Source organism: Pristiophorus japonicus, chromosome 3, assembly GCF_044704955.1.
Source record: "Pristiophorus japonicus isolate sPriJap1 chromosome 3, sPriJap1.hap1, whole genome shotgun sequence".
NCBI classification, from domain to species: Eukaryota; Metazoa; Chordata; class Chondrichthyes; family Pristiophoridae; genus Pristiophorus; species Pristiophorus japonicus.
The window spans coordinates 19156532-19169997 of record NC_091979.1 but is presented as its reverse complement, the minus strand read 5'-3'; the positions used below and the strand labels follow the sequence as shown (position 1 = coordinate 19169997).

Below are 13466 nucleotides of genomic sequence, written 5' to 3'. Positions count from 1 at the left end.
GAGTGTGTGTGTGTATATGTGAGTGTGTGAGTGTGTGAGTGTGTGTGTATGACTGTATGTGTGTGAGTGTGTGTGTCTATGTGAGTGTGTGTGTGTGTGTGTATGTGTGAGTGTGTGTGTGTGTGTGTATGTGAGTGTGTGAGTGTGTGTGAATGTGTGTGTATATGTGAGTGTGTGTGTGTGTGTGAGTATGTGAGTGTGTGAGTGTGTGTGTGTATATGTGAGTGTGTGAGTGTGTGTGAGTGTGTGTGTGTGACTGTATGTGTGTGAGTGTGTGTGTCTATGTGAGTGTGTGTGTGTGTGTATGTGTGAGTGTGTGTGTGTATGTGAGTGTGTGAGTGTGACTGTATGTGTGTGAGTGTGTGTGTCTATGTGAGTGTGTGTGTGTATGTGTGAGTGTGTGTGTGCGTGTGTGTATGTGTGTGAGTCTGTGTGTGTATGTGAGTGTGTGTATGTATGTGAGTGTGTGTGTGAGTGTATGTATGTGTGAGTGTGTGTGTGTGAGTATGTGTGTGTGAGAGTGTTTGTGTGAGTGTGTGTGAGTGTGTGTGTGTGTGTGACTGTATGTGTGTGAGTGTGTGTGTCTATGTGAGTGTGTGTGTGTGTGTATGTGAGTATGTGTGTGAGTGTGTGTGAGTGTGTGTGTGTGAGTGTATGTGTGTGAGTGTGTGTGTGTATGTGAGTGTGTATGTGTATGAGTGTGTGTGTGTGTATGTGAGTGTGTGAGTGTGTGTGTGTGACTGTATGTGTGTGAGTGTGTGTGTCTATGTGAGTGTGTGTGTGTGTGTATGTGAGTGTGTGTGAGTGTGTGTGTATGTGAGTGTGTGTGAGTGTGAGTGTGTGTGTATGTGAGTGCGTGTGTGATTGTGTGTGAGTGTGTGTGTGAGTGTATGTGAGTGTGTGTGTGAGTGTATGTGTGTGTGAGTGTGTGTGTGTGAGTGTATGTGTGTGTGAGTGTATGTGTAAGTGTGTGTGAGTGAGTGTATGAGTGTGTGTGTGTGTGTGAGTGTGTGTGTGTGTGTGTGTGTGTGAGTGTGTGTGTGAGAGTGTGTGTGAGTGTGTGTGTGAGTGTGTGTGTGAGTGTGTGAGACTGTGAGTGTGTGAGTGTGTGAGACTGTGAGTGTGTGAGACTGTGAGTGTGTGAGTGTGTGAGACTGTGAGTGTGTGAGACTGTGAGTGTGTGAGTGTGTGAGACTGTGAGTGTGTGAGACTGTGAGTGTGTGAGTGTGTGAGACTGTGAGTGTGTGAGACTGTGAGTGTGTGAGTGTGAGTGTGTGAGTGTGTGAGTGTGAGTCTGTGTGATTTTGCTGCCTTGAGAAGCAGTCTGTGAGTTGGGGACTGGAAGGAAGGGTCTACGCATTTCTCTGCTTCCTGCCTGTTTGAAGTTTCCTAATGGTTTGCACACTCAACATCTGTTACCGAGCAGCAGACGGCAACTAATTACCGCTTTTAGCAGGGCTGGGCAGCGTGAGAACCAAAGGGTGGGACTGAGGTCGAAGGCAGAAACCTTTAAAAAATAAAATGGAAAAGAAAGTCAGCAGAAGGGGAGGAAGCTGGCGACGGCCGTGGGCAGAGACAGACTGGCCTGAGCTGGGACACTCACTGATTGAGGCTGAGCTAATCTGATCCAAGCAAGGCTAAACATTCGTTCCGACTACAAACCGATCACATCCAAGTGAACGTGAGGTATTAATCCAAACTAAGCGTTACCATAGAAATGATGCTGCAGTTTCCTCAATTGGATTCCATGGATAGTAATTCGGAAATGGGAACATTCGCAGACATAGGCTTATCGCATTTGTGTGATCGTCTCTGTATGCTATTTTAACACGGGCACTGCATTTCTTTTATAAGTGAATGTGTTGATTTCAAGGGGGATTCGAATACGAAGGGGAAGTTGTAAAGAGCCTTGGTCAGACCCCGTCAGGACTGACTGCATTCAGTTCCAGGCACCACAGTTCAGCAACGATATATTGGCCTTTATTATTATTGAAATGGGGAGAGATTGCAAAGTGCTGCAGTACAGAGGGACCTGGAGGTCCTTGTGCATAAACACAAAAAGTTAGTCTGCAGGTACAGCAAGTGATCAGGAAGGCCAATGGAATGTTGGCCTTTATTGCAAGGGGGATGAGTATAAAAGCAGAGAAGTCCTGCTACAACTGTACAGGGTATTGGTGAGACCACACCTGGAGTAACTGCGTACAGTTTTGGTCTCCTTACTTAAGGAGGGATATACTTGCATTGGAGGCAGTTCAGAGGTGAACTCGGTTGATTCCTGAGATGAAGGGATTGTCTTATGAGGAAAGGCTGAGCAAGTTGGGCCTGTACTCATTGGAGCTTAGAAGAATGAGAGGTGATATTGAAACGTATAAGATTCTGAGGGGGGCTTGACAGGGTAGATGCACAGAGGACGTTTCCCCTCATGGGGGAATCTAGAACTAGGGGACATAGTTTCAGAATAAGGGGCTGCCCATTTAAAACAGAGATGAGGAGGAATTTCTTCTCTCAGAGGGTCGTGAGTCTTTGGAATTCGCTACCCCAGAGAGGTGAGGAGGCTAGATCATTGAATATATTTAAGGTGGAGATAGACAGATTTTTGAATGATAGGGGAGTAAAGGGTTATGGGGAGCAGGCAGGGAAGTGGAGTTGAGTCCAAGATCAGATCAGCCATGATCTTATTGACTGACGGAGCATCAATCGGTGAGGGTTCAGGTGAGCGGGCATTTAAAAAGTCAAAGAGCAAGGAGAAGGCAATAGAGCAGGGTAGCACTGGGGGAAATGAAAACCAGCGTGACAGGAAGGGACAGAATGTAGAAACATAAGAATGTATCAGAAACTGGGGCCATAGTAGGGAAAAATGGTAAAAAAAATAAAAAATTTTAAGCTCTTTATCTGAATGCATGCAGCATTGGTAACAAAATAGATAAGTTGACAGCACAAATAGTTACAAATGGGTATGATCTGATCGTCATTACAGAGACGTGGTTGCAAGGTGACCAAGGCTGGGAACTAAACATTCAGGGGTATTTGACAATTCGGAAGGACAGACAGAAAGGAAAAGGAGGTGGGATAGCTCTGTTAATAAAGGATGGGATCAGTGCGTTCGTGAGAAAAGATATTGGCTCAGAAGATCAAGATGTTAAATCAGTTTGGGTGGAGAGAAGGAATAATAAGGGGGAAAAGTCACTGGAGGGCGCAGTCTATAGGCCCCCCAACAGTAGCTACACTGTTGGATGGAGTATAAATCAATAAATAATGGAGGCTTCTAAAAAAGGAACACAATAACCATGGGTGATTTTAATCTTTATATTGATTGGGCAATCAAATTGACCAAGATAGCCTTGAGGAAGAGTTCATAGAGTGTATCTGGGATAGTTTCCTTGAACAGTACGTTGCAGAAACAGGTGGCAGGCTATCTTAGAGCTGGTACTGTGTAATGAGACAGGATTAATAAACAATCTCTGAGTAAAGGATCCTCTAGGAATGAGTGACCATAACATGGTTGAATTTCAAATTCTGTTTGAGGGTGAGAAAGTTGGATCTCAAACCAGTGTCCTAAGCTTAAACAAAGGAAACTACAAAGGTATGAAGGCAAAGTGGACTGGGAAAATAGATTAAAGTGTGGGACAGTTGTTGAGCAGTGGCAGACATTTAAGGAGATATTTCATAACTCTCAACAAAAATATATTCCAATGAGAAGGAAAGATTGTAAGAGAAGGGATAATCATCCGTGGCTAACTAAGGAAATAAAGGATAGTATCAAATTGAAAACAATGGCATACAAAGTGGCCAAGATTAGTGGGAGGCCATAGGGTTGCGAAGCTGTTAAAAACCAGCAAAAAACGACTAAAAAAAAATAATAAAGAGAGGGAAGATAGATTATGAAAGTAAACTAGCAAGTAATATAAAAAGATAGTAAGAGTTTCAACAGGTATATAAAAAGAAAAAGAGTGGCTAAAGTAAATGTTGGTCCCCTAGAGGATGAGACTGGGTAATTAATAAATGGGAACAGGGAAATGGCAGAGACATTGAACAAATATTTTGTATCGGTCTTCATGGTAGAAGACATGAAAAACATCCCAATAATGGATAATCAAGGGGCTATAGGGAGGAAGGAACAATCACTATCACTAAAGAAGTAGTACTCGGTAAAATAATGGGACTAAAGGTGGACAAATCCCCTGGACCTGATGGCTTGTATCCTCGGGTCTTAAAAAAAGTGGCTGCAGAGATAGTGGATGCATTGTTTGTACTCGACCAAAATTCCCTGGGTTCTGGGGCGGTCCCAGCGATTGGAAAACTGCAAATGTAATGCCCCTATTTAAAAAAGGAGGCAGACAGAAAGCAGGAAACTATAGACCAGTTAGCCTAACATCTGTCATTGGGAAAATGCTTGAGTTCATTGTTAAGGAAGCAGTAGCAGGACATTTGGAAAAGCATAATTCAGTCAAGCAGAGTCAGCAGGGTTGGAAATCATATTTGACAAATTTGCTGGAGTTCTTTGAGGATATAATGAGCAGGGTGCATAGGGGGGAACCAGTGGATGTGATGTATTTGGATTTCCAGAAGCCATTCGATAGAGAGCTGTGGCAGCTGGTCACTGAATATATTTAAGGCGGAGATAGACATATTTTTGAGCAATAGGGGAGTAAAGGGTTATGGGGAGCGGGCAGGAAAGTGGAGCTGAACCCAAGATCAGATCAGCTATGAAATTATTAAATGGAGGAGCAGGCTCGAGGGGCCAAATGGCCGACTCCTGCTCCTATTTCTTATCAATAGGATCAGCAGATGAATCATTTACCAATTAGGTCACTGAGGGAGCCTGACAAAATTACTCTGCCAGTCACCAAGCACCATCTACCCAGAGGAGCGAGAGTTAGCACCAACTCAAAGTGCTGGGGTATAACCTAATCTTGTCAGCCGTGGCTCAGTGGGTAACACACTGGCCTCTGAGTCAGAAGGTTGTGGATTCAAGTCCCACTCCAGGAACTTGAGCAGATAAATCTAGGCTGACACTCCCAGTGCAGTGCTGAGGGAGTGCTGCACTGTCGGAGGTGCTGTCTTTTGGATGAGATGTTAAACCAAAGACCCTGTCTGCTCTCAGATGAATGTGAAAGATCTTATGGCACTATATCTAAGAAGAGCAAGGGAGTTCCCCCTGATGTCCTGGGCCAATATTCATCCGTCAATCAACATAACGGAAACAGATTATCTGGTCATTATCACATTGCTGTATGTGGGAGCTTGCTTGTGCACAAATTGGCTGCCACGTTTCCCACATTACAACAGTGACTACACTCCAGTGGGCTGGTGGTCGTGAAAGATGCTATATAAATTGCAATTCTTCTTTTTCTTTCTATTTTAGCGCAGAGAAACAGGGTTCGGAAATCATCTGGGCAGTAAAAAGGATGATGTATTGACCTGATGTTGCCAGTAGCGAAATAGACGGTGTTGTGAAATGGGCAACACCAGGCAAGCAAATCCTGGCAAGACCAGTTCGAGCATGTGAAACTCTGAAACTCTTCTGCCTACACAACACGAGATCAATCAAAGTGACAGATTGCAGTGCGTTGTGCCATGAACAGCAACAATTTACATTTACATAGCATCTTTAATGTAGCAAAATATTCCAAGGCGTTTCCCAGGAGCATTTTCAGAGACGTTTGACAGCGATCCCCCAGAGTAAATATTCGGACATGTGGGCAAAAGCTTGGTAAAAGCCATAGGTTTTAAGGAGGAGAGAGAGGTAGAGAGGGGAAGAAGTTTTGAGAGGGAATTCCAGAGCTTAGGGGCCAAGGCCGCTGAAGGAACGGCCACCAATACAATACCTACCCAGGCTGAAAATACATGACAGTCATAAAAAACTGCTGCAGAAAGTAAACATCCAGATTGCCAGAAGTAACACATTTTCGATTGGTGCTGGACGTTGGAGCGATGGAAGTCAGGGCTGGACAAGAGGCCAGAGATGAAGGAGCGCAGAACTCTCAGAGGGTTGTAGAGTTGGAGGAGGTCACAGAGATAGGGAGGAGTGAGGCCTTAGAGGGATTTGAACACAGGATGATAATTTTAAATTTGAGGGGTTGCTGATCATAAAGATCCCTCAATCTACTACTACGGGTGATCTGGTCATGATCGTGTTGCTCTTTGTTGGATCTTGATGTGCACAAATTGGCCCCTGTAATGTACGCACCTGTGAGCATTTGCGCAGTGGCAGTATCATAGCCAATGAGGTTTAACCGAGGCGCGATTATTGCTTGTTGAAAACTTTTCCCAATACCCTGCTATGACGACTTGAAAAATAGCTGGCAATGGCAATTTTTGATAGTCTCTGCGAAAAAAAAATACAAAAATAGTTGTAGAGCTGTTGAGTTGCGAGTGACTTAGCCAGACTCAATAAAACCCCAGCCAGTTGGGTCTCGGTCATCCACAATGAGGTATGCAGTTGTGAGCCTGGTGGGTGAACTGGTAATGTGTAGTGTGATTGTTAAATCTTTGTAAATAAACCAACTAGTTCTTAACAACAATGTGTTGTATTGAATTCTTAAGCAAAGAACCCATGAAGCAAATACATTACAGACGCCGCATTTCCTACATTAGAACAGTGACTGCACTTCAAAAATACTTCATTGGAACGCTGGCCTGTATTTCACCAGCCCTACTGCTCACTAACTAAGTCCAATTGGGAGATTGCAACTATGAGGAAAGGGTGAACAGTTTGAAGATTTTTTCTTTAGAAGAGAGAAGACTTTGAGGTGATCCAACAGCAGTCTTTCCAATTATGAAAGTGTTGGACAGTGTAGATGCGGAGAGAATGTTTCCACTTGTGGGAGAATCCAAAATTAGGGGCCATGAATACAAGGTAGTTAATGAATAATCCAATAGGGAAATGGGGATTAATTTCTTCACTCAGAGAGTGATGGGAAGATGGAACTCGTTACATAAGAACATAAGAAATAGGAGCAGGAGTAGGCCATTTGGCCCCTCGAACCTGCTCTGCTATTCAATAAGATCATGGCTAATCTGATCATGGACTCAGCTCCACTTCCCCGCCCGCTCCCCATAACCCTTTACTCTCTTATCGCTCAAAAATCTGCCTATCTCCGCCTTAAATATATTCAATGACCCAGCCTCCACAGCTCTCTGGAGCAGAGAATTCCATAGATTTACAAACCTCTGAGAGAAGAAATTCCTCCTCATCTCGGTTTTAAATAGATGGCCCCTTATTCTGAAAATATGTCCCCTAGATTTAGTTTCCCCCATGAGTGGAAATATCCTCTCTGCATCCAACTTGTCCAGCCCTCTCATTATCTTATATGTTTCAATAAGAACACCTCTCATTCTTCTGAACTCCAATGATTACAGGCCCAAACTACTCAATCTATCTTCATAAATCAACCCCCTCATCGCCAGAATCAACCGAGTGAACCTTCTCCGAACAGCCTCCAAAGCAAGAATATCCACACTTGATCAGTTCCGCTGGGCAGGCCACATTGTCCGCATGCCAGGCACAAGACTCCCAAAGCAAGCGTTCTACTCGGAACTCCTTCACGGCAACCGAGCCAAAGGTGGGCAGAGGAAACGTCACAACGACACCCTTAAAGCCTCCCTGAAAAAGTGCAACACCCCCACCGACACCTGGGAGTCCCTGGCCAAAGACCGCCCTAAATGGAGGAAGAGCATCCAGGAGGGCGCTGAGCACCTCGAGTCTCGTCGCCAAGAACATGCAGAAATCAAGCGCAGGCAGCGGAAAGAACGTGCGGCAAACCAGTCCCACCCTCCCTTACCCTCAACGACTATCTGTCCAGGGACTGTGGCTCTCGTATTGGACTGTTCAGCCACCTAAGGACTCATTTTAAGAGTGGAAGCAAGTCTTCCTCGATTCTGAGGGACTGCCTATGATGATGATGATCCTTCCTTAAGTACGGAGACCAAAACTGCACGCACTTACCAAAGGAAGTGGTTGAGGCAAATAGCTGAGATGATTTGTAAAGGAAACTAGAAGAGTACATGAGAGCAAAGGGAAGAGAAAGATATGCTGAAAGGCTGAGATGAGGCAGATGGAATGGGAGGAGACTGGTGTGAAGCATAAACACCGGCACAGGCTAGTTGGATCAAATGGTTTGTTTCTGTGCTGTACATTCCATGGGCTGGATTTTCAGTCTTCTGCCATCGCTCTCAGCGTCGCGGAAGGGCAGCAATGGCGGCGGATAACACTTGCGCCAGGGTGTCCCGCTTCCCGCGCGCCGCCGGGATATTTGGGGCTGGTATCGACGGGGCGCGGAGCATTACCGCCCGGGTGAGTATATTTCAACGAGGGGACATAGTCAAAGAATAAGGGGCCACCCATTTAAAGCTGAGCTGAGGAGAAATTTCTTCTCTTAGAGGATTGTAAGTCCATGGAATTCGCTGCCTCAGAGAGCTGTGGAAGCCCGGACATTGAATATAATTTAAGGCGGAGATAGACAGATTTTCAGCGATGAGGGAGTAAAGGGTTAATGGGGAGCGGGCAGGGAAGTGGAGCTGAGCCCAAGATCAGATCAGCCATGATCTTATTGAATAGCGGAGCAGGCTCGAGGGGCCAAATGGCCGACTCCTGCTCCAATTTCTTACGTTCTTATGTTCTTGTGGGAGAGGAGAGCCGGTGTGGAAATACCTCTGGTTGCGACACCGTCTCGCTATTTGGATCGCGCCCGCTCCGTAGCGCTCTGTAACGCGCCCTGCTTGGAACACCAGCGAAAGCTGCCGTTACGGGCTGTAACCGTCCGCAGTAAGCGAAGAAACGTCTCCCTCAGGTCAGCGGGATTGCTTTCATGTTTGCCATTTATGTTGGGGTCGGGTCAGTAATGAATCGGGAATGTGTTTGTTGGGGGTTTTTTTTCACGTTTTTTTTTTTCCTCCACAGGAGCCTCTCTCAGGGCACTCCCAGGCCAGCTGTTCACCTCGGGGTTTTCGCACGCTCAGCCGGGCCTCGCGCCCCGAAAGAGGTGTGCAACACCTCCCTTAGCGCCCCGCTCCGAACTCCGGGCCCAGCTGATGAATTTTGTGACGGCAGACACCAACCATTTGCCGGATCAAAATGAATATCGCTCCGCCCGTGTTAATGCCGCGACTGAGTTTCTCCCCCCGTGCAATTCATTGCGTCGTTGTTGCACCTAAACAATGGCAGTGGAGGTGAAGTCAAAAGTATGGCATCTTCTGGTCCGCAGGTCCCAGTACCTACACCAGGGGACCGAAATCGCCCCTCCCGATAAGGCCTGAAAGCGGCAGCGACAACGGGGCGTGGGGAATGGTCACTGACTTGCCAACATTTTGTAAATCGCGACCCATGCAAGCAGAGAAAAACTTCCAAAAACGGACGATGGACCTCGTTTCGTGCGGAGGTGAATTTCTACCCCCAAACCCCACCCCATCCTCCCCCGCGACCCGGTGTCTTGCCTTCGCCTTCTACCCCTTGGCTTGCTCATGAAAATAAGAACATAAGAAATAGGAGCACGAGTTGGCCATCCAGCCCCTCGAGCCTGCTCCGCCATTTACTAAGATCATGGCTGATCTGATCATGGACTCAGCTCCACTTTCCTGCCCGCTCCCCTTATTCCGTAGAGTACAGTAGACACCTCAATTCGCTGGAGAAATACCACCAATGATGTCTGCACAAGATCCTACAAATCCACTGGGAGGCCAGACGCACCAACATTCGCGTCCTCGACCAGGCCAACATCCCCAGCATTGAAGCACTGACCACACTTGATCAGCTCCGCTGGGCGGGCCACATTGTCCGCATGCCCGACACGAGGCTCCCAAAGCAAGCGCTCTACTCGGAACTCCTTCACAGCAAACGAGCCAAAGGTGGGCAGAGGAAACGTTACAAGGACACCCTCAAAGCCTCCCTGATAAAGTGCAACATCCCCACCGACACCTGGGAGTCCCTGGCCAAAGACCGCCCTAAGTGGAGGAAGTGCAACCGGGAGGGTGCTGAGCACCTCGAGGCTCATCGCCGAGAGCATGCAGAAAACAAGCGAAGGCAGCGGAAGGAGCGTGCGGCAAACCAGACTCCCCACCCTCCCTTTCCTCCAGCCACTGTCTGTCCCACCTGTGACAGAGACTGTAATTCCTGTATTGGACTGTACAGTCACCTGAGAAATTATTTTAAGAGTGGAAGCAAGTCTTCCTTGATTCCGAGAGACTTCCTATGATGATGGTGATTCCCTGATCACTCAAAATCTGTCTACCTCCGCCTTAAATATAGTCAATGCCCCAGAGGAGATTTACTAGAATACCAGACCATAGGAACATAAGAAGTAGGAGCAGGAGTAGGACATTTGGCCCAATGAGCCTGCTCTGCCATTTAATAAGATCATAGTTGATCTGATCATGGACTCAGCTCCACTTCCCTGCCCACACCCTTATCCCCTTATCGTTTAAGAAACTGTCTATCTCCGCCTTAAATATATTCAATGACCCAGCCTCCACAGCTCTCTGAGGCAGCGAATTCCAAAGATTTACAACCATCTGCGAGAAGAAATTCCTTCTCATCTTAATTTTAAATGGGTGGCCCCTTATTCTAAGATTATGCCCCCTAATTCTAGCCTCCCCTATCAATGGAAACATCCTCTCTGCATCCACCTTGTCGAGCCCCCTCATGATCTTATATGTTTCAATAAGATCACCTCTCGTTCTTCTGAACTCGAATGAGTAGAGGCCCAAACTACTCAATCTATTTTCATAAGTTAACCCCCTCATCTCCGGAATCAAGCTAGTGAACCTTCTCTGAGGGAAATGAATGTGGAAATCGCGGAGGTACTGGCCATAATCTTCCAATCCTCCTTAGATAGGGTGCCAGAGGACTGGGGAATTACAAATGTTGCACGCTTGTCAAAAATCTGTCTATCTCCATCTTAAATATATTCAATGACACAGCCACCACAGCTCTCTGAGGCAGAGAATTCCACAGATTTACAACCCCCTGAGAGAAAAAATTTCTCCTCATCTCAGTTTTAAATGGGGCCCGAGGAGAGAGGGAGAGAGGGAGATAGAGACGGTGTACAATGGCTGGTGCTCACCTGCCTGCCCACCCGGTTGTTGTGGAGCCTCATGCGGGAGTGGATGTCCTTGTAGGTTTCCCGGGAATCCAGGAAGTCCCTGGAGAACTTGTCGCCGTACTCCACGTCGGGGCTACACCCCCCCCACTCCCAAGAGTCCTGGGGTCCCGGCAGGTCTCCGGGAAGGGGCTCCAGCACGCCGTGTACCATGCCCTTGCCCCGGTTCAGGGCCTCCAGCTGGAGCCGGTTGAGCTTGAGCCGGAAAGCCTCCTCGTCGCCCCGGCGCTTGTCGTCGCAGCTGCAGGCCTTCAGCTTCCCCAGGCTGCAGGCGTTGGAGACGGCGTGAACCACCCCCGCGGCCGCGATGGCGTAGGCGTAGGCGCTCTCCTTGAAACCTGCGCACACACACCAAAAAACAGAGCAAGGGGGGGGGGCCATTAGAACAGTTTACACAGAGACTCATAGAGATTCACCAAGCTCATGGTCTACAGGGCTGCAGTAATACTCGCCCTCCTGTATGACTCAGAGACGTGGACCATGTACAGTAGACACCTCAAGTCGCTGGAGAAATACCACCAACGATATCTCCGCAAGATCCTACAAATCCCCTGGGAGGACCAATGTTAGCGTCCTCGACCAGGCCAACATCCTCAGCATCGAAGCACTGACCACACTTGATCAGCTCCGCTGGGCGGGCCACATTGTCCGCATGCCGGACACGAGACTCCCAAAGCAAGCGCTCTACTCGGAACTCCTTCACGGCAAACGAGCCAAAGGTGGGCAGACAAAACGTTACAAGGACACCCTCAAAGCCTCCCCGATAAAGTGCAACAGCCCCACCAACACCTGGGAGTCCCTGGCCAAAGACCGTCCTAAGTGGAGGAAGTCCATCCCGGAGGGTGCTGAACACCTCGAGTCTCGTCGCCGAGAGCATGCAGAAAGCAAGCGCAGGCAGCGGAAGGAGCGTGCGGCAAACCAGACTCCCCACCCACCATTTACTCCAACCACTGTCTGCCCCAGGGACTGTGGCAGGGACTGTGGTTCTCGTGTTGGACTGTTCAGCCACCTGAGAACTCATTTTAAGAGTGGAAGCAAGTCTTCCTCGATTCCAAGGGACTGCCTATGATGATGATGAGGATGATGATGACATTCCAGCTCTTGGTCGGTAGCCCTGTAGGTCTTACAGGAGAAGAGAGAGAGAGAGAGAGAGAGAGGGAGTTCCAGTGCGTAGGGCCTGGCCGCCAATGGTGGGGCGATGAAAATCGGGGATGCGCCATCGGCCAGATTTGGGGAAGTGCCGAGATCTCGGAGAGTTGTGGGAGGTGACAGAAATAGGAGAGGATTTTAATCTCTCCAACATCGGTGGCTGTGCCTTCAGCTGTACAGGACTGGAGCTCTGGAATTCCCTCCCAACCGTCTCCGCCTCTCCAATTCTCTCTCCTCCTTAAAATCTAGTCTCTCATATGCGGTAATACCCTCTTATGTTGCTCGTGTCAAATTGTGCCTGATTACGCTCCTGTGAAGCGCCTTGGGACATTTTACAACTTTAAAGTCGCTATATAAATCCAAGTTACTGATCATCGAATCACAGAAATTTACAGCGCGGAAGGAGGCCATTTCGGCCCATCGTGTCCGTGCCGGACGACCAAGAGCTACCCAGCCTAATCCCACTTTCCAGCTCTTGGTCCGTAGCCCTGCAGGTGACGGCACTTCAAGTGCACATCCAAGTACTTTTTAAATGTGGTGAGTGTTTCTGCCTCTACCACCCTTTCAGACCCCCACCACCCTCTGGGCGAAGACATTTCCCCTCAAATCCCCTCTAAATCTCCTCTAAATCTCCTATCCATTACTTTAAATCTATGCCCCCTGGTTATTGACCCCTCTGCTAAGGGCAGCAGGTCTTTCCTATCCACTCTATCCAGGCCCCTCATAATTTTATACACCTCAATCAGGTCTCCCCTCCGCCTCCGCGGTTCCAAAGAAAACAGACCCAGCATCTCCAATCTTTCCTCATAGCCAAAATTCTCCAGTCCAGGCAACATTCTTGTAAATCTCCTCTGTACTCCCTCCAGTGCAATCACATCTTTCCTGTAATGTGGTGAACAGAACTGCACGCAGTACTCCAGCTGCGGCCTAACCAGTGTTTTATACAGTTCAAGCATAACCTCCTTGCTCTTATATTCCATGCCTCGACTAATAAAGTATTCCGTATGCCTTCTTAACCATCTTATCTATCTGGCCTGCTACCTTCAGTGATCTGTGGACCTGCACTCCAAGGTCTCATGAGCAGGTTGGGCCTATACTCATTGGAGTTTAGAAGAATGAGAGGTGATCTTATTGAAACATATAAGATTCTGAGGGGGGCTTGACAGGGTAGATGCAGAGAGGATGTTTCCCCTCGTGGGGGAATCTAGAACTAGGGGGCAT

The 13466-nt window shown here is 47.7% G+C and overlaps 1 protein-coding gene and 1 non-coding gene across 2 annotated transcripts in view; one reads left to right on the top strand and one right to left on the bottom strand.

The window, feature by feature from the left end:
* Positions 1–13466, bottom strand: part of LOC139253661 (protein Wnt-10a-like) — a 100868-nt gene that overhangs the window by 25951 nt on the left and 61451 nt on the right. The window contains exon 3 of the mRNA XM_070873503.1: positions 11061–11434. Within this exon, the coding sequence (XP_070729604.1) occupies positions 11061–11434 (374 nt within the window). The remainder of the gene's footprint in view (positions 1–11060; positions 11435–13466) is intronic.
* On the top strand, positions 6197–6336 carry LOC139260646 (U4 spliceosomal RNA). The gene has a single exon (XR_011592827.1). It is a non-coding gene; the product is annotated as a U4 spliceosomal RNA (small nuclear RNA).